At 40.3% G+C, this 21569-nt stretch overlaps 2 protein-coding genes across 3 annotated transcripts in view; both read left to right on the forward strand.

Moving 5' to 3' along the window:
- Nucleotides 1-8071, forward strand: part of cratb (carnitine O-acetyltransferase b) — a 21229-nt gene extending 13158 nt beyond the window's left edge. Inside the window, exons 13-15 of the mRNA XM_066666817.1 lie at nt 1964-2026; nt 2118-2255; nt 5313-8071. Coding sequence (XP_066522914.1) covers nt 1964-2026; nt 2118-2255; nt 5313-5516 — 405 coding nt within the window. The 3' untranslated portion in view covers nt 5517-8071. The remainder of the gene's footprint in view (nt 1-1963; nt 2027-2117; nt 2256-5312) is intronic.
- A 509-nt stretch (nt 8072-8580) lies between these two features.
- ppt2b (palmitoyl-protein thioesterase 2b) lies at nt 8581-18854 on the forward strand. Of its 2 annotated transcripts, XR_010802318.1 has the most exons (9): nt 8581-9253; nt 11457-11610; nt 11813-11908; nt 12072-12179; nt 13794-13877; nt 14537-14621; nt 14722-14776; nt 16098-17480; nt 17615-18854. XR_010802318.1 is itself a non-coding variant. In XM_066669757.1 (8 exons), exons 1-8 carry the CDS (start codon nt 9071-9073, stop codon nt 16239-16241), a joined length of 909 nt encoding a protein of 302 aa, XP_066525854.1. In that variant the 5' UTR covers nt 8581-9070; the 3' UTR covers nt 16242-18854. The 2 variants fall into 2 exon arrangements, 1 of the variants encoding a protein (XP_066525854.1); XM_066669757.1 differs by having other exon boundaries at nt 16098-18854.
- Nucleotides 18855-21569: the final 2715 nt, after the last annotated feature.

Below are 21569 nucleotides of genomic sequence, written 5' to 3' on the forward strand. Positions count from 1 at the left end.
GTGGGTAATATGTACAACAGGTGAGAGAGCCGGTAAGTGGTGTTTAAGTCCATGTGTTATTAGCGTGTGTTAGCATACAGTTTGTCATTATTGTTCGGGTATCGGGAGGCAGAGTTCAGGAGTGTGACAGCTGTGGGAAAGAAGCTGTTCCGGTACCTGGTGGTCTTAGTACGAAGGCTCCTGTAGCGCCTCCCAGAGGGCAGGAGGGTGCAGAGTCTGTTTGCTGGGTGACTGGGATCTTTGATGATTTTCCCAGTCTTTTTCAGACACCGCTTCCTATAGATGTCCTCTATGGCAGGAAGTGGTGCTCCGATGATGCGTTGGGTGGCTTTCACCACCCTCTGCAGTGCCTTTCGGTCTGAGGCAGAGCAGCACTCGTACCACACTGTGATGCAGTTGGTCAAGATGCTCTCAATAGTGCAGCGATAAAAGTTCACCAGGATGTATGAGGACAGGTGGTTCTTCCTCAGAGTCCTCAGAAAAAAGAGGCGCTGCTGAGCTTTCTTGATCAGCTTGGAGCAGCCGGTCATCCAGGTGAGATCCTCTGAGATGTAGACACATAGGAATTTGTAGCTCTTCACATGCTCCACTGCCGTCCCTTTGATGTGGATCAGCATTCCTTCTGAAGTCCACAATCAGCTCCTTAGTCTTATCAGTGTTGAGCAGAAGGTTGTTATTGTCCGATCACTGTGGTGTCATCTGCAAACTTAATGATGATGTTGGAGCCATCAACAGGTTTGCAGTCATGGGTAATGAGGGAATAGAGGAAGGGACTCGTGACAGAGCCTTGTGGCACACCGGTGTTTATAGTAATGCTAGATGAGCAGTGGTTATCCAAGCGGACATGTTGAGGTCGGTTGGTCATGAAGTCCAGTAACCAGTTGCACATGAGCGAACTTATGCCTAAGTCTGTGAGTTTTGTGACAAGTTTTGAGGGGATGATAGTGTTGAATGCTGAACTGAAGTCTATGAACAGTATCCTGACAAAGAGGTGTTTTTATTGTGCAGGTGTGAGAGGACAGAGTGCAGTGCTATAGAGACTGCATCCTCTGTGCTCCTATTCTGGCGGTATGCAAATTGGTGGGGGTGTTCTAGGACCAGCCTCTCGAAGCACTTTGTGATGATGGGGGTGAAACAAGACCACCCAGACAGTGTTTTTGAAAACTTAAAATTGTGGGATAAAACAAGCCATTCAGATTTTGTGCTGCTTCTTATGTAGATAGCAGACATTTTAGGATTGTCCAGCCTCTTTGAATCGGCCAGTCTTTCTAATCACAGCGCTGGACCTGCGTTTGTGAGAGTGCAAAGACAAGGATAAACGGAGCAAAACAGACATAACGTGTAATAAGAGTAGTGAATAAAAACAGAGGAAACCCGAGCGAAGGAGTAAAAGAACAGAGCTGAAACCGAGCTAACTCTGACACTCTGAACAGAGCACTGGAGTAAACAGTGGCTCATTCTCATACAAAGAAAAAGGATCTGGAATCTCTCGTTCTGATCAGAGCTGTTTAGACAGGGGCAGAATGGTGCTGTGTGGTCATTGGGGTATTGTAAACATCGCAGGTCACAGGCTTTTTAAAAGTTGTAGAATATATCACCTTTAAAGGAGGACAAACAGTTAATTGAACTTGGCCTTTCACAGACTCTAAAACGAGATAAAATCAGCTTTTAAAAAATACTTAATCAAACAACATGGGTAACTATGTCTGTTTCCGTCAGGCTTTTCTTACTGCGTGAGAAAGCAGTGCTATAATCCAGTTATCATCAACCGGCGAACTAAATAATCACTAAAGCATAATCAACTAAAGCATTTTAATATATGTTATTTTTTAAATGGCCAGGGGTGTTAAATAGCTCTGAAAACTATACCAACAATAAACATGAACTGAAAAACCACTTGTTGATAATTGAGTTCTGAGTGTGGATGTTACAGAAACGTTGATAACTCTAAATGTGTTTTCAGAGAGAGGCGAAGATTGAAATGCTCAGGGAGGCTGCAGAAGCTTACAGTCAGCTCACAGATCAGGTGAGAAAACCAAAACCACTGACTGTTCTAACCGTAACTTCAGTTATTTTTGAACTCATCTGACCGCTGACTGCCATGTTCGTTGTGTCAGGCACTTCATGGGCAGGGTATAGATCGCCACCTGCTGGGCCTGAAGCTGCAGGCCATCGAGGAGGGCCTGAGTATCCCCAGAATATTTATGGACACAGCTTATGGACTGGCCACTCACTGGAAACTCCGTACAGGACAGGTACCAACTCTTTTATTTACACACACACACACGAATGAATAAGAAATCCTGAATATAAGCATGTTTTAGAAAATAAAAGACTAGGACGCCACACACACTATAACAATAAGTGGGTGTTATAAATGAGTGTGTCTAGTGAGGTGCCTTATTAACCACAGCCTGCATAGGCCACTGTCTCAGTCCAAATCACATCACCTTTATACGTGAGGTAAGTGGGATGCTGTATTTAGACGTCTGTGATGTCACGACTCACTACCCACCACTGCACGTGACTTTCATTAGCTTTTCTCAGCTCACAATTACTTTTTGTCACTATTTGAGTCATGTTTGCTCTGATAGAAACAGAGAAATGAGCAGGAATTTGGAAGTACCGCAGTCACATGCCAAAATAACAAAAAGATTAGTATAATTGTACTTTTCTATCTGTGGTTTGATCCGAGGAGAATGTGTCTCAATTATGAGTCTTTAGTTCCTCCCAAGGTTTCCTCCTCCAGCCTTGAGGGTTTTTTTTTCCTTGCCACCATCGCCTTCAGCTTCCTCACATAGGGCTTTGATTCAAATGATACTAAATTCGTCAGTTATAAAAAGTGCTGTATAAATACATTTTGATTAATTGATTTGCCACTCTTAAACCGAGCTTCTTCTTTCCTCTAAACCCTGATTATGAGTTGATTTTAAACACATGTAAACCCTGTTTATGCACTTTAAAAAAAAAATGTTTTTACTCACTTGTTTTTCATAGTTTACAAGTGTTCACACGTCGCTTCATGTAAGTCCAAGACGAGTCGTGAGTCTGTGGTTTTGTCAGTTTGTGTTTTGAGTCTTTAGTAGGTGATTTGAGTTTATTTTAAGTGTTTGTGCATCTTAGCCAATTACTTATAATTGCTGCTTTGTGTTGAACGGCACACAGCTCTGCGGCGGTGAAACTAAACAATTTATTTAACAGCTCTCTGCTGACCATTAAACACAAACCCAGTTTGTTGTATTCATTTGCATTGCGTTGAACTCTGCTTAAGCCAGTTTGATTCTGCCTCAGCACAGTCCATTATTCACCATGTGATGTGACTGAACTGCCAAAATGCCACTTTGATATGAAATGTATGCCGGAAGAAAACATACAAATGGACGTGTGTGTGTGTATATATATATATATGTGTGTGTGTGTGTGTGTGTGTGTGTGTGTGTGTGTGTGTGTGTGTGTGTGTGTGTGTGTGTGTGTGTGTGTGTGTGGGTGGGGGGGGGGGGGGGGGGGGGGTAGGTACATGAGCTTTGCCTGATGTAAACAAGGACTACTGACGTGCAGACTGACCATTTAAATGTTTACAGAGAAGGTTATCGACCAATAACGGTAGCTCTACAGTCAGACCGTCCAATCAGAAGATTTTAGGCTACTTCACCACGCCCCCTTCTCCCTCAAGTGAACCAATCGGAGTAGACGAGGGCAGGACTAGTTTGTGAATGAAACGCTTCTCGAAGTTCTATGTAAGCACTAGAAAAACAAACTCCCGCCCGGACATTTTTATAACTCTAAAAAAGAGGGCATCTGGTCACCCTAGTGTGTGTATGTATGTGTGTGTATGTATGTATGTGTGTGTGTGTGTGTGTGTGTGTTTTACTGTGGTCTCACTTTTCTGCCAAGAGTAGGTTTCAAGGTCCGTCGCTCTCGCATCACCGTGATGACCACAGTGTTTTCCGTGTGGTGGTTCTTGATCCTTGGAGAATTTCAGTGTTCTCTACATTCTCTCCCAAGTTTAAAGGAACTTTATGGTAAATATCAGATAAAACTGAGACGGCTTAATACAGAGCTTAGGTACTTGACTTTGTGTTAATTTGCCTCTTCATACGTTCATGCATCTAATATCCAAGCCCTGTATATCCATTCATTCATTCATTCATTATCTGTAAGAGCTTATCCAGTTCAGGGTCGCGGTGGGTCCAGAGCCTACCTGGAATCATTGGACACAAGGCAGGAATACACCCTGGAGGGGGCGCCAGATCTTCACAGGGCAACACAGACACACATTCACATCCACACACATCTATGGATACTTTTAAGTCACCAATCCACCTACCAACGTGTGAAACCCATGTGGACACGGGGAGAATAAGCCCTGTATAATAAAGATAAATTCTGATTTTATCAAAGAGTCAAATTAATTAAGATATTTAGTTAATCATACAGTCCTTTTGGAGTGTCTGGACCCATATAAAAGCATAAAGAGAAAGAAGGTTGGATCATGTCACGCTGACTCAGGGATTAAGTTTGAAAATGATGATAGTGAGTGATTTAATCCAGCATTAAGCTGAGTCCAAAACTGCCCCGACAGGTCAGAGGCTCTCTAAATGCAGACGCGTGAACACCTGATGAATATGACACTGCCAGCATCAGCTTCTTAATGTTTTAACAGCAGTAGCAGGATCTGGAAGCAACATTAGCTCCTCAACCTTAGACACTGTTTTGTAGACTCACACTTGTCTCCTTTTTGCTGCTGTAACAGCCTCTAGCTTTCAGAGAAGGCTTGTACATTAGGTGATGAAACATTGCTGTGTGGATTTGCATGAATGAGCTCATGAGTACTTTAGAGACCTCGGATAATGGTTTTGGATTATGTGTTCTGTATCACAGATGCCCCCAGTACCCTACAGCATCTGCATGTGAACATCTAAGATCACTGTGGTCAATGCGAAGTGTCAGCTAGAGGGGTATAAACTCAGTCTAGTGTGCCCTGGAATGATGGAGTATATTTCAGATGGGAGTCTGAAGTGGTGTTTGTGAGTCCTCCAACAGCAGTAACTGACCTCACTAATGTTTAATGTGCCCGAATGCAGTCAGATGTTCACCGCCAATATTGCAAATGTTTAATGCAACTGCAGCAAAAAGGACAAGAGTGTGTTAATACCCTTTAAAATCATCTTCATGTCATAAGTAATACCTAGCCGCAGTTGTGGTCCGCTGGTTTTCATGCACTATTAACGTCATGCATTGTTAGTCATACTGCACATTTGTACACTGCTTTGGAAACCTGTCACCACCCTAAAACCACCAATTTCCCACAGGTCCCCACTAACACGGACAGTGTGATGTGTTTCGGACCCCTGGTTCCGGATGGGTATGCGGTGTGCTACAACCCACAGCCCGACCACGTCCACTTCTCCGTCACAGCCTTTAACTGCTGCGAGGAAACCAATGCTGAGAAACTGGCCACAACCCTAGAGGACGCTCTGTGTGACCTGCAGGAGCTACTGCAGCCGGCCGTGTAGCCCTGTGGTCACCTCTACCATGACTGATCCAGCTGAGAGGCTAATTGAACCTTTAAAAAGCTCTCTGATAGCCTCTTTGTCACCTCATCTCATCTCCAGGAGCATTTTTTTTCTTTTTTTTTTTGAATGGTGAGTGATTAAGGATTAAAAAAAACCATCATATGCCAGCCTCCTTTATCCTTTGTGTTTAAAGGCCTTCTGTTAAATAATATAAAGGCTCAGGAGTATAATAAGGAGAAGCAATTACTAGCTAACCTCCTCATTTATCTGGTGTGTTAAAGTCATGGTAAAAAAATATTAGTATTAATGTTACACAGCAGTCAAAGAATGAATTATAATGCAAACTCAATGTAAAATTTCCATTTTAAACTTGAAAATATGTGTAATTTATAATTATACTAGTGAGAGAATTGAATAAATGATGACGCTGACTTCATTGTCAGGTGTTTGGCAGGTCATGTGACCAGCTTTAAGCCAGTGACCATGCTGGAGTTTCCACCAAAACCAAACAATATTGTTTATTCTGTCTTTAAACCCTCAGCCTGGCTCGCGGGTGCTGTGTCCTTATGCCATAGACGTGATGGTTTTTCAGTTTTGCTTTTGTTTTTGCCATTGTTCGTGTTTTATTGGTTTGGTGGTAGATGTTTTGATTCAACAACAGGATCCTATCGTAATCATGCTCCAACTGTTAAAGGGTAAGTCCCTAGGATTTTTCAAAATTTCTGCAAAATAAAATGGTTAAGATGTAAACAAAGTCACTCGGGCTGTGTTTGATGGAATATGCTCCACTCTAAATAAACATACTGTAGAGTCAGAATTGTTCACGGTGGTGGTGATAGGAACCAAACATCTATTATGTGTAGATTTATCACTCGATTACCATCATCAATCACATGGAAACTATAGAATGCAGTTTGACCAGAGGATTTGGATCGTAAATAAAATGTTGTTCTATAAGTTATGACGTCGGGTTTGTATCACCACCACAAATAACTCTGTTGGTTTCTCTACAATCAGCCATTTCATATCAACCCACCATGGGTGACTTTGTTTACATCTTAACATTGGGAGAGTGTAGATATTTAGAAACGTTAGTGGAATTCCCCTTTTAAATGCTTTAACACTCTTGAAACTATTATGTACAGTTTCACCAGCTGAATGTATCACTCTGCAGTATACAATCTCAGTAAAGTTTACCTGTGTTAAGTGGCATATAATTTAGGCCAAAACATCACTCCTTGTTGGAGCTTTAAAAGAAAAGCATTAATGGGAAAATGAAGCTTATAAAGAAGCTTCACTGACCTGCGTCTCCCTTCAGTAAATGTTCTGCCCGTCTGGGTTTTTTTTTTTTTTTAATCTTATGCATTATTCAAACTCTGAGATGTGAACTGTGTAACTCTGTGACTATCAGTGATTTGATGTGAAGTGGTTGATTCTTTAAAAAAAAATAATACACTGACTCAGATTTTCTTTACAGTAGTGGTGATGGGAACCAGGAGTTACACTTTATATAACACACAGCTATATTTAACACACAGCCAAGTTCATTCAGTTTTTAGCTTCACCGTGAAATCAAATGTATATTTAAAAAGAATAATACAGTATCATGTGTCATAAAGCACTTACAGCATTGCAGAGTTTATTCAGAGATATTATAAGTAATAACTTTATGATGCAGGTTTTAGAGACATTAATCACTTCCGACATCTGCTTCCTGTCACCCCCTATTGTTAGAAATTCTGATTCTTAAGTGTCTCTAAAATGTCACACTTCATGCCAAGGCTCTAAATGCAAAGCCTCTTGTTTTATATTAACCGTTTACATGTGCAGACATTTTGAAAGATCTGAAGAATACTCTTTTAAATGTAGCATGTACTAGCACTAAAGGGCACATTGAACCTGGTCTAAGTTTTTTTAAAACCCATTTACAGCACTAAATATACTGAGCAAATTTAGCTGTGCGTTGCTGAACTTGGAAAGAAATGCAGAGCTTATCAAACAAAATGACGAATGCTTTACAAGAGTGCCATAATTCACCACTCTTTATATGGCTGGCATAATTACACATCATTGGATCAATAACTTGTATCTCAATTGTAATTGCAATGATTTGAAATTTGATGAGAATATGATAAAGATGACCCAAAAATATTTTTAATGGTTGGGTTTTTTTAAACCTTAACTTTAAGTTATATTTTTCCATCTCTTGAGAATTTATCATTTTGGAAATACAAGATTTTGTTTTCGAAAGCAAAAATATTTTTGCATTAGGGTATGTTTTGGGAGCAAAATTGAGTATCATGCCTGCCTCAACTGATTTGTGGAATTTTTTATATACGTCTGAGATGTATTATATGCCTCTGAGAAACATCCTTGGAATTCACACTGGCATTTTGAGTATGCCACACTTTGGGGGGAAAATAAATAAAATATTGTGCACTTGCTATTTTGCATATTGAGCGTATTTTATAGAGACTCACTTTTGTTTGATGAGTGATGTGAATGTTTGTCAATACCAAAGAGACTCTAGTTCCATTGCTATATTTACCCATGCTTGCACTGGACTTGGTGAGCTTGGTTTCATGTGCAGCTAAAAGAGCATTTAGGGGTCAGCTATGTCCATTGGGACAACTGGTTCCATTTTTATTTGGAATAAAAGTCCTGTAACATCCTGTGGGCATTGTTAGATGATATTGCTAGATGTAGTGGTAGTTTTATTGAGCTTTAACTGGTCAAGCTTGTATTCAAACCAGTCTGGATTGCTGCAGTTTTCGCTATTACACTGAATGATCTCTCTTTCTCTTTCTTACTCTCTCTCTCTCTGTCTCAATCTCCAAATACCTTGTGCTCAAAGTCAAGCCTGTCCTACTGGAAAAATGCCATTCCAAAAAGGACATTCCTATGTGATCATTCTCAACTTTGGGCTGGACGTATGTCTAATTGGGGAAAAACGGGATCTAGATAACTTAAGCGCAAATGAGTTGGGTCTATACAATAGGAAAAGAGTTGAGAATTGCCACTGGACATTGTTCAACTTAATAGCCTCTGACTAAATGAGAAATCTGCGGAATACACTTGGACTCTTCAAACTCCCCAACTCCAAACAAACAGTGCGGTTCTTCACAAAACAAAAGAACAGAGACCATAGGGCTGTACTTTCAATGCAAGTTTAATTAAAAGTGTGCATTTTGTGGAGTTTTTAGAACGAAAAGGTGGCGAATTTTCTGCGTGATGTTTGTGTTTATAGTGAGCGGGTGTTGTTGACTGTGGGGCGGAAGTGACGTCGCTCCGTGGTTTCTTGTGGGTACAGAAACGGGATCAGAAGACGGTTCCAGTGTGAATGAGTTTTAATGGAAAACAGAAGCAGAATTAGAGCTGTATTTAATCTCCCGGATGGTCCAGATACGCTGACACTTGATGACGAGTGAGGATCACAGGAAATGCAGAGCTGCGAGTCTGTGTGACGGTAAACAGCAGCTGTTTGTGCAGAGGTGGACAGAAGAGGACGAGCGGAGAGGAGACTCACTCTCAGATGATTTTAGAACATTTTATCAATGTTTTTAGACCTCTGTCGCACTCGTTTTTCTTTTTCCGCAATCACTATGCTGTGTGTGTTGAATGTGGGTCTTTTGTGCTGTGTCCTGAGCGCTGTGTGGGCTCATAAACCTGTGATTATTGTCCACGGACTCTTCGACAGCTCCGCGGACTTCACCAACCTCAATAAATTCATCAATCAGGTAATCAATTGCATTATTTCATCATACCATACCTCACACTAAATATGTGCAGGGGAATATATCAACATTTAGCTATTACTCTAGTCACACTAAAGATATACCCACTCTATCAACAGATTCATCAATCAGGTCATGAATAATATTATCATATCATAACACATCATGGCAAATAAATATATACGGATTTGTTACATATATTCGTTAAATATACGAATGTTATTGTATCTAATCTAATCATAACACACTGTACCCTAAGGTTAGAGATGAGTCTGAAATTGGTGAAAACTTTTGTCACAATTTCTAACTGATGTCATAATGTATGGTCTTCTTTGTATATTTTTAAAGAATATGTTATTCATTTAATTTTGTTATTAATAATAATAAGTCAAACACACTTACAATCATTAAAATAGCATCTAGCACATAGCCATTATCTACCCTGTGATAATAGAGTCATATGAGTCTGGAAAATCTGTGTCAATGTGTGGGCCTTTTTTTGGCCCAGAGCAGCCATATGTTGAATTCTGCAGTCTTTTCTCTTTGAGAGACTGCTGTTTGCGTAGCATTGACCGCTCTAGAGAAAGGAAAAAGCAGAACTTGATAAGGGTCTTTGTGTTTGGCTCAGGTGTTTACACACCATTGAGGGACCTTTATCTAAATGAGATGAAATTGGGTAGTTTAGAAAAGACATCTGTTAATGTCTACTGCGGTTAATCTTCAGGGATGTTGACAGACCTTAGCCTGATTATGTTGATGTTTATATATATATATATATATATATATATATATATATATATATATATATATATATATATATATATATTATACAGTATGGCATGTTTAGTTACAGGTAGTTTCATTGCTGTGAGGATTTGATGGCATTCAGCCATGTGAACATTAAAGAGATCAGGTGCTAATCATCCCAAAGGTATTGGTTGGAACTCAGTTACTCCTGAAAACGCAGTTCCACTTCTCCACCACAGCCTGGGGCTTCATACCAACCCCGCCAGCCAGCTTTTGGCAATGAGCTTGATTACCTCAGGCTCAGCTGCTCTGAGTATAATTTTATAAGGCTGGGCCTTAAAGTAGTTTATAGTTTATAATGAGGGTCTAAAAATATTTGTGGTATATTTTGCCCTATTGAATGCCATTGATATTTAATCACTGTGCAACTAAACCTTCACTCCTACGGACCTGGCTTTACCAGAGACCTGTGTGCTTTTGTAGAACCGAGTGGTGACTGTTCAAATTTTCATGAACATGGCACAGATCACTGTGGCAACATGAGATAACAAAGTGCTGTTAATGTGTTATGTAGAGGGCTTGGAGATTGTAAACATAAGAGAAACACACAGCTGTGGCCAGCTACTAGTGGAGCCATGTAACACTAATGGTGGTTCCACTTCTTGCAAAGTACAGAAAATAACAGATTAGGCCTAAAATAACGGACTCACCTTGAGGGATATTTCACTTTCATTAAGTTGATGACTCTCTGACTGGAAATTCCCTCAGGTCTGCCTGGTGAACAATGCTTAGTTTGGGTTTTTAGCTCTCTGGCAAACCAAGAAAGCCTGCTTTGGGTGGTGGATCAGTCTCAGCGCTGCAGTCACACTGACGTGGTGGTGCGCTTATATGAGTGGATCAGACACAGCAGTGCTGCCCGAGGTTTTAAACACTGTGTCTACTCACTGTCCTCTCTGTTAGACACACATACCTCATCCTCTGGTCGTCCTCTAGTCCTTCATCAGTGGACACAGGACACTGTTGCCTGGATGTTTTTGGTCGGTGGACTATTCTCCGTCCAGCAATGAAACGAAGGGATTTAAAAACTCCAGCAGCACTGCTGTTTCTGACCCACTCGCACCAGGACAACACACGCTAGTGTCACTGCAGCGCTGGGAACAATCCACCACCCAAATCATACGTGCCCTGTGGGTGTCCTGACCTTTTGAAGAACAGAGTGAAATGGGGCTACTAAAGTATGCAGAGTAACGAATGACAGCAGTCTGTGATTGTAGAACTACAGAGTGCTCCTGTGTGGTCAGTGGAGCTGCTAAAACTGACACTGAATGTAGACACAAGGATAAGGACTGTTATTTAATTACAATTGTCTCTGGCTTCTGCACAGTACTTTATTATTCTTACTCCATGATGATAATTTCTCTCTCTCTCTCTCTCTCTCTCTCTCTCTCTCTCTCTTCAGTCTCACCCAGGCACAAATGTGTCAGTCATAGATCTGTTTGATCGCAGTGCCAGCCTGGAGCCACTATGGAAACAGGTGGAAGGGTTTAAGGAGGCCATTTATCCCATAATGCAAAATGCAGCTGATGGAGTCCACCTGATCTGCTACTCACAGGGTCAGTGCTCTTCACTGCGCCTTCCTGCAAGCACGGTTGTAAACACAGACTATGTGTGACTGTAGAATTGTTCTTTTATTTTTCAGCATTTCACAGCCTGTGCTACGCTGTTTATGACCCAGTGTTATCACACACACTCTCTCACGTGTTCTGTTTTTCTCTCTGTCTCCCTTGTTCACTTGTTCTCTCTCCCATGCTGTAGGAGGTTTGATATGTAGAGGAATCCTTTCTACTCTTCCTAATCACAATGTCCACTCCTTCATCTCTCTCTCCGCACCTCAGGCTGGACAATATGGAGGTCAGTCTTTTTTTTTATACAACTTGATATGACTTCTCTTCCTTTCGCTACACTTCTCTTTTCTCTTTTCTTCTGGTCATGTCTCTTCTCTTCTTCGTGTGCTGAATAAGGTTCTGTTAAAACAGAAATCACAGAGCTGTGTCGTGTTGTTTTTTTCTGGCAGACACAGATTACCTGAAATATCTCTTCCCTCATCTTGTGAAGTCCAACCTCTATCGCTTCTGCTATACTTCTGTGGGCCAGAGAATATCCATCTGCAACTACTGGAATGGTAGGTGAATGGAAAAAAAAAAGATGGATAGAGGAAGGAAGGATGAATAGAGGAAATAGATGAGATAAAATCATGGTTCTAGACTGCCTGGTATTAAAAAGGGCTCTCTGTTTATTTAGACACCTAACCCATTTAGGTCTGCACTTATTGCCATTTTGCACCACTTAATAAACTTACTGTGTTAGTTTCAATATTAAAAAATGAAGGAAACACAGCAAAAATTTAGTTTTTTTTTATTGGACAAGATACAGAAAACAATAACATAATACATCATTAATAAAAAAAATAAGACCGAGGCATAATAAAAAATGTCTTAGACTTACAACATGAATATAGTTTGCATTATATGATCACAACCTCTTAAAGGCTAAGCAGCACCTAATGGACCTCCATGAATATTTGACATTATTGTAGTTACTGACATATATAAGTATGAATTAAAATGAAAATAGCAGCTTAATTTGCTTTAAAACTGACAATTTTATTAAATTGACGGAAAAACCCGAGCTCGCTACGGAAATTCTCGAACGCGACCGTGACGTCACTGGTGGACAACAGCTGAACAACGCCGCGGTAAAACACTGTTATGACAGTATCTAGCTAAATAACCAACATTATTCATGACAATAGCCTAGTAATAAGCTAAACTCAAATTTAGAGGTACCGTTATTCTTGTAAATGTGATCGAAGTCGAACTCGAATTCATCCGACACTATAAACCTCCGTAATGCAGCTACGTAGCCGAGTATAATCTGAGCCACCGAGTTTAGCAAGTCAAGCTAACGTTAACTAACACCAGCTAAAACAGGCGAAGTGAGTGTCCTTACCCTGTTTACCTCCATGTTACAGAGGCTCTTGAACACCTTTCGTTGGTTTCCTTACATGCCCATATTGTTGGAAAAGCGCCAGTGAAATGAGCTACAGATAACGGAGTGAGCGGAGGGTCCTTTCCAAAGTGCCCGTTTAAAGTTGACAGATTTAGTCCATTTTCTGGATATTTTGGGATCTTTGGGCCATTTGTGCACAGATGTCCCACTGTACATTGAATGATTGCAGCCAAAAACAACACACCTTTTCCTCATTTTGCATTAAATTAAGGGGGGGGGGGACCAACGGTGTTTTAAACCTTATTCCTTGAATTAGTAAGAAATAACATGTTTTCTGACTATCAATAAACACAAGTTAGGAACTCAAATCCCACTGTGTTTATTTGTTTGACACTTTCATATCGCTGGTGCTTACTATGGTAAGACAAACTCCGGTGATAACTATGACCTTTAAAGGGTTAAAGTGGACTCTTTCAGAGAGTGCCAGTGCTCTTCACTGGAGTAAATGGACTGATATCTCCTAGATCAAGAACGTCTAGGGCTCACAATACATCAGGCTTTAGTGCTGTGCCTGATCTAAAAGATTGGAATAATTGGATAATTGCAAAAAGAGGTAGAGAATCTGAAATGCAATATTGTGCTACACAGGCATTGCCCAACCAAATTTCCCCCATTTATTCTACACTGAACTTCCAGCCTATGCTCTTCTTCCACTTACCAGCTCTGAGGTGTGTTTTGAAGCATCTCTTGTGAACAGTGCTCTTGCTTTTCTCTTGCTATGTCTCAGATCCTCACCATAGAGACATGTACCTGAACAGCAGCGATTATTTGGCTTTGCTCAACAACGAGAGGCAGAATCCCAACTCCACTGGTAATCAACAGTTTAATCATAAATAGTCTTAATCTTCTAGCAGTTGTGGACACTGTATTCAGCTACTTGAAGGTTTTCCCAATGGTGGACACAGCGTTTGTATCTTCTCATTAGAAAGAGCATGAATACACATGGACTGCTCTGGGGCAGCTGCACATGAGTCTAAGCTCACCATGCCCAAACAGATCTGACATCAGATCCTGCAGCACCCACATGTTCATCCATCTAGTGTAAAGAGCAGAGGCTCTTCTTGTTTAAAACTGAAACTGAAATTAAGGGCAGTATTTTGTCTTTGCTGCAATAAGGTGTCTACAAATATTGGGCTGTATAGCATAGACAGTAGGGTGATGAGAATATATTTTGTCGTCAAATATCAGATCATTATTAGCTGTATGGAAAATAATCCTTTGTTAAAATAATAATAATAATAATTTGTATGTGTATAGCACTTTTTAAACATATTCCTATAGATATACAAGTAAAATACTGACCAGATTTAGTTTAAAGAGAAAAATAAAATACTTGGAAATGGGGAAAAACACAAGAAGAGAGGCTGAAGGTAGAGCCTCGTGCTGAGGGGTTTAGCCTAAAGCTGAAGGTATTAGCCCTGTGTGTTGTGGTTAAATGTGTTACGTATGATATCATTTCCTAAAACACAGGATGGAAACAGAACTTCCTACGCATCAAAAAGCTGGTCCTGATTGGTGGACCGGACGATGGGGTCATCACTCCATGGCAGTCAAGGTAAGCCCCTCTTGCAGATGATAAATAAAATGAGAACACAGTTTGTGAGCCAAAGTGTTAATGTACGCTTATATTTTTCTGTTGTGCTCTTTTCTCACAGTCAGTTTGGCTTCTATGATGATAATGAGACAGTCGTGGAGATGAAGAGTCAGGAAGTAAGTTTGCATGAATGTACATGTTTTTAATTTACCAAAGCTCAACAATATGACAGTCCAACAGACGGCACTGAGGCTTTTGTGCATTTTTCATGTGTGTTGCTCAAGGCAATAACTGAGGACATAACCTCAGAGACATCTGCAACACATAGACTACAATCCTCGGAACAATGACTCACACACAGTACTGTGCAGACGTTTTAGGCACCTGAGAAAATGAGATTTTAAAAGCTTTTATCTGAACAGTATGAGTTTATTTGCTCAGACAAACAAACAAAAATTCTAATATCAAGATAAAAAAATATAATAATAATATTACATTTATAAAGCGCTGTTCAAGAGCACAAAGATTTTCATTCATTCATTCATTCATTGTCTGTAAGCGCTTATCCAGTTCAGGGTCGCGGTGGGTCCAGAGCCTACCTGGAATCATTGGGCGCAAGGTGGGAATACACCCTGGAGGGGGCGCCAGTCCTTCACAGGGCAACACACACACACACATTCACTCACACACTCACGCCTACGGACACTTTTGAGTCGCCAATCCACTTACCAACGTGTGTTTTTGGACTGTGGGAGGAAACCGGAGCACCCGGAGGAAACCCACGCGGACACATGGAGAACACAAGAGCACAAAGATGCTTAATTAAAGTAAATATCATTTCTCCAGTGAGAAATGGCTAGGGGATGTGCTCACTGCCCCCTAGTGTTCACTAAAGTGTGTGTAAATGTGTTTCACTGCAAGGATTGGGTTAAATGCAGAGAACAAATTCCTTTGTGTGCAAGCAGTGGCCAATTATTGTAATAGATTCTAATTTTAGTTCTAATATCTAGATCTAGTGGTTAATAAATACTTCATTATATTAAATCAGCTGTGCCTTTGATTTAATAAATCCATACGATCAAGAAGAACATCTAGAAACACACTGCCACACTCTCACTACACAGCTACTAGTACTTAGAAAAAAATCATGTTTTTGTATTTATTGTAATTCTATATATTTACAAGCCCATGTTTATTGAGAAGATACATTATTTTAAATAATAACAATCTTGGATGCTTTAGACGTTTGCACAGTACTTGATTACTATATATTCCATGTCTTTTCTTATAGCACAATTTTCTATTTTATACATATAGTCTAACAGTTTTTAATGTTTCAAACATATGTATTATCTACAGATAAAAGGTTTATAGGTTTATGAAAAATAATTGTTAAACATTGTCAGTTGTAGTCAGTATAATTTGGTACATTTTGAGAGCACTGTTTGTACAGTAATGCAGAATTTTAACAGTTAATGTGTGTGTGTGTGTGTACAGATGTTTCTGAGGGATTGGTTTGGTCTGAAGACTCTGTACACTCGAGGAGATCTGGAGATGTGTTCATTTCCTGGTGTTCAGCATATTTATTGGCACTCCAACGAGACCGTTTACAAGACATGTATCGAGAAGTGGCTCACATAAACACACACACACACACACTTCCTGTATGCACACACAGAGAAAACTATTTTTGCAGATGAGGTTAATACATGTCACTTTTCTACCGTTTCATAAGAAGCAGTGAAATGGCCAGGAGTCCATTCAGTTCGGTTTGTAACAGTGAAGTGATGCACTTGAGTGCATTTTTCTCTCCAGTGTGAGCATCTCACCGCAAACCTTTTATGTTGTATCACAATGAGTGTTCATTTTTACAGGTGTCGAGAGATACACGTGTGTGTGTGTATATATATGTATACGAGTGAGTGAATGTGTGTATATCTGTATACACATGCATTCACAAGCACACCATAGCCGTGCAATGCACATCAGTGCCTGAGGGAAATTTAAATCCTTTCTTAATAGAAAAAGGGTTTAACTTCTGCTTTTAGACCCCTTTAACACCATTTATAGTTTGTAAATGCTTATGAAAATATTAAGATTTCTTTGATTCATATCAGGCAAATTAGTTCCAACTCCAAAATAACGAGGATCAACCGTAAATAGCAGATGCCTGTGGTAAGTGATTAGGGCGGGAAAAGCCAAACTCTGCTCTTTTTCTGAGGACTGTAAGCAGCGTCTTTGACAAAAAAAAGCACTCAATAAAGCAAAAGCACCCCCTCGTGGACTTGTCCCTAAACATGAACATATACATGTGAGGAGGGAATTACAAGTCCGTTCCATGAGGTGCTTCATATCTTTAAAAAAACAAAAACTACAGTTGTCCTGCTCTAGGCATTATATTAACAGCCAACTGCAGTAAGAGTCATTGCCTTACATTTTATAACATTTTACATATTAATACTTATTTATTTAACATTTTAAAGGGTAATTCCATCAATTTTTCCAGAACTTTCTTCATGATTAATGTGCTGAGGTGTTGAAGAGCGTTCAGTGTGGTTCATTATACAGACTCGGATCTTCTTTCCAGCGGTGGTGATAGGAACCAGGCGTCACAGCAGCTACAACAATAACATAGCCGTTTTATTGGCTATTCACCGTCACCAAGGAAACAGAACAATATCCACTGAGTTTTACAGTGAATACTGATAATGGTTATTTAGGGATACCCACATTTCTCCATATCCTCTCTGCCACGAATGGACTTAAAAAATACGACTTGAGGGCTCAAACCTGGTCTCCAAACCTTTGTTAAAACATTGATAAATAAATAAGGCGTCGACACTGGCACAATAGCACCCCCTAGTGGAGAGGTCTCTAAACGTAAGTGATTAGGTGAGAGTGAGTTGCAAGTCAAATCTAACAATGTCTCAAACATCAGAATGCATTCATAATACCTTTCTGTGATGTGAGTTTAAGATGTGTTCTTCCTATCACCACCACCCTCAACCCTTTAGACTCCAGCATTTCACACCGAACGCCCAGTGACTGCTTCACCTCTTAACCATTTTATTAATGCTTAAAGTTGGTGGAATTCTCCTTGAACTGCGCCCTGACGAGCTCTTACAGGCTGCGGGTACCGATATCACACAGGAGGCAGAAGGTGGAATACTAAAGGAAGTAGGAGAAAAAAGGGAAGGGAAGAAGACAGATGAATGGATAGAGGGATGAATGGAGATAAAATGAAAGGTCAGTGCTGTGTCAGCATTTACCACATGAACATACCTCTTAGTATTATGTCCAGACTCAGGGGAAGGTTTATTTTTCTGTCTGGTTGTTTATGTTAATTGTCCAAGGGGAAGCCTGTTGAAAGATGTATTTGGTATTAGCCTTGATCAAACGGCTTGTGCCACAGATGTGTTCTCATTTATTGAAAGAGCAATTGGCCTTTGGTAGGTACCTCCCCAACGTAGCAAACCGTATCCACACAATGGTTATTTATTATTTCTACATGTTCTGAGCGGGGTCCCCCACATTGGGGCGTAAAACACCTTTTTTTTTTTTTTGTATGTGAAGATGAATTGCTAGCGAAAACGACTTATTGTACCTTTAAATGCCTGGGAATTCAGCAGGAAGAAGGACCTGTTTTTACCAGTGGGGGGAGAATTAGCTGAGAACAAGAAAGGCACTTCTTTTGGGTGTTTTTAACTCCACACTCCTGCTCTTAGAATGTAAGCTTATGGGAAAGAAAGGGGCAAGTATTGCACAAATCATCTCGCGTCAGAGGGTTTTACCCTTATCCCGTGTTGAATGGCAGTTATAAAAGTTGTATGTGTTTTTAATGTTCTTTTTGCTGTCTCTTTTTCTGTGTTTAATCTGCATTGAAAGAAAATGCTTATTTAGAAATAAGACGTGTATTGTTTCAGAAACGTTTTAAATAGTTATTTTCATTTCCCTCCTTTATTTTTAATGTGTTTCAGTAGAAAACAAAAACATAGTCAGTCGTTCATGGATTGTTTAAAAGGGATCTGTGTCTAAATTTACTTAATTTTATTTCAATCTTAGACTGAATTTTTAAATCCGTGGCTATTTTTTGGCTGCAGCACAAACCACTGTTTCTAACTTTTCAAAGCTAATTTACCAATGTGCTTTACAATTTTTACAAGATGTAAAAGTTTCTCATCCTGAGGATTAGTGTATATTTTTTGAAAATTTAAATGTGGCTTGTGTAACACTATCAATGCAGTTTTATTCAAATAAAATGTCAATTTGGAAAGCTGTTCTCTTTTATTTTGAGCATTTTAAGTCTCTGGGAAGAAAGCCTCTTTCCCTGGCTTCGTTTCTTATAAGAGCTGTACATTAGTATGTTCAAGGTTTCAAAACTCACTGGTACTCACTGCCCAGTCAACACAGTCTATAGAGGTACTGCAAGTAAGTCCATACTGAGGAGTGCAGATCCCACACTGCTGAATCTGCACACCCCCAGGACTGGGAAGAGGGCAGAGAAAATCACATCTGATCCATCACACCCCTGACACCACCTGCTCCAGCACCTTCCCTCAGGCCAGCGCTTTAGCAAAATGAGGATCAGGATCAGCAGGCAGAACAGAAGCCTCTTCCCAGATGCCCCCACCCTTCTGAACAGTTCATTCTGCAAAAACACTACGCACTCCATCTTCTGGTCTCTGCTTTCATTCTGCGCTTTATATTACTTGGTGTATGATACAAAAGAAAAAGCAACCAAAAAACCCTCTATTCTGTACTTAAACTATCCATCGAGGGCATCTTCAGGTTCAGCACTGACCTGCCCTTGCCACTTTGCTCCTGAGGAAACATAACTGCTGCACTCAGCACATTAGTATGAAACAAGCACAGTTTAAGTTTACGTGTGTGTGTGTGTGAGAGTGAGAGAGAGAGAGAGAGAGAGAGAGAGAGAGAGAATGTGTGCATATAGTATGAATGTGTGTTTATGTTTTAGCTACTGTCAACAAAACCAAATTCCTTGTTTGTGTAAAAATACAAACCGGATTCCAAAAAAGTTGGGACACTAAAATTGTGAATAAAAACTGAATGCAATGATGTGGAGATGGTAAATGTCAATATTTTATTCGTAATAGAACATAGATGACAGATCTAAAGTTTAATCTGAGTAAATGTAACATTTTAAAGGAAAAATATGTTGATTCAAAATTTCACAGTGTCAACAAATCCCCAAAAAGTTGGGACAAGTAGCAATAAGTGGCTGGGAAAAGGAAATTGAGCATATAACGAACAGCTGGAAGACCAATTAACACTAATTAGGTCAATTGACAACATGATTGGGTATAACAAGAGCTTCTCAGAGTGTCAGTGTCTCTCTGAAGCCAAGATGGTAAGAGGATCACCAATTCCACCATTGTTGTGCAGCGTAAAATAGCAAAGACTTTTAAGTTATTATCATCAACCGTGCATAACATCATCAAAAGATTCAGAGAATCTGGAACAATTGCTGTGCGTAAGGGTCAAGGCTGTAAAACTCTACTGGATGCTCGTGATCTCCGGGCCCTTGAACGTCACTGCACCTCAAACAGGAACGCCACTGTCAAGGAAATAACAGAATGGGCTCAGGAATACTTCCAGAAAGCATTGTCAGTGAACACAATCCACCGTGCCATCCGTCGTCGCCAGCTGAAACTCTACAGTGCAAAGAGGAAGCCATTTCTAAGCAAGCTCCACAAACTCAGACGTTTGCACTGGGCCAGGGGTCTTTTAAAATGGACTGTGGCAAAATGGAAGACTGTTCTGTGGTCAGATGAGTCACGATTTGGAACACTGGGACGCCGTGTCATCCGGACCAGAGAGGACAAGGATAACCCAAGTTGTTATCAACCCTCCTGCATCGCTGCATCATGAAGCCTGCATCACTGATGGTATGGGGTTGCATGAGTGCTTGTGGCATGGGCAGCTTGCATGTCTGGAAAGGCACCATTAATGCAGAGAACTATGTTCAGGTTCTAGAACAACATATGCTCCCATCTAGACGTCATCTCTTTCAGGGAAGACCCTGCATTTTTCAACAAGATAATGCCAGACCACATTCTGCAGCAATCACAACATCATGGCTACGTAGGAGAAGGATCCGGGTACTGAAATGGCAGCCTGCAGTCCAGATCTTTCACCTATAGAGAACATTTGGCGCATCATAAAGAGGAAGGTGCGACAAAGAAGGCCCAAGACGATTGAACAGTTAGAGGCCTGTGTTAGACATGAATGGGAGAGCATTCCTATTTCTAAACTTGAGAAACTGGTCTCCTCTGTCCCCAGACGTCTGAGTGTTGTAAGAAGAAGGGGGATGCCACACAGTGGTAAAAAATGGCCTTGTCCCAACTTTTTGGGGATTTGTTGATGCCATGAAATTTTGAAGCAACATTTTTCCCTTAAAATTATACATTCCCCCAGTTTAAAAGTTTGATCTGTGATTTGTGTTCTATTCTGAATAAAATATTAGATGTTGGCTCCTCCACATCATTGAATTCAGTTTTTATTCACAATTTTAGTGTCCCAACTTTTTTGGAATCCGGTTTGTAAAACAAGCACAGTGTAAGGTCTACAGGTGTGTGTGTGAGAGAGAATGTGTGCATATAAGTATAATTTGTGTTTATATTTTGGCTACTGTAAACAAAACCAAATTCCTTGTTTGTGTAAACATACATGGCCAATAAAGCTTTATTCTGATATAAGACATGAACATACAAACACATTAGTGCACTAGGGGCAGAGAACACACCAGGAGCAGTGAGCACCTCAAGGGCACCTCAGCCGTGGATGTGTAGAGGGAGGAAAGTGCACTTTTCCTTCAGTCCTCCCAATCCCCCCCTCCTGGTCATGGGGATCGAACCAGCAGCCAGTCCAAAGTCCACTTCTCTAACTATTAGGCCACACTGAAGACAATGTATTAACTTGTAATCATGTTATTGGACCGTTGGCACTCAA

This window comes from Hoplias malabaricus, chromosome 4, assembly GCF_029633855.1.
Source record: "Hoplias malabaricus isolate fHopMal1 chromosome 4, fHopMal1.hap1, whole genome shotgun sequence".
Taxonomy (NCBI): domain Eukaryota; kingdom Metazoa; phylum Chordata; class Actinopteri; order Characiformes; family Erythrinidae; genus Hoplias; species Hoplias malabaricus.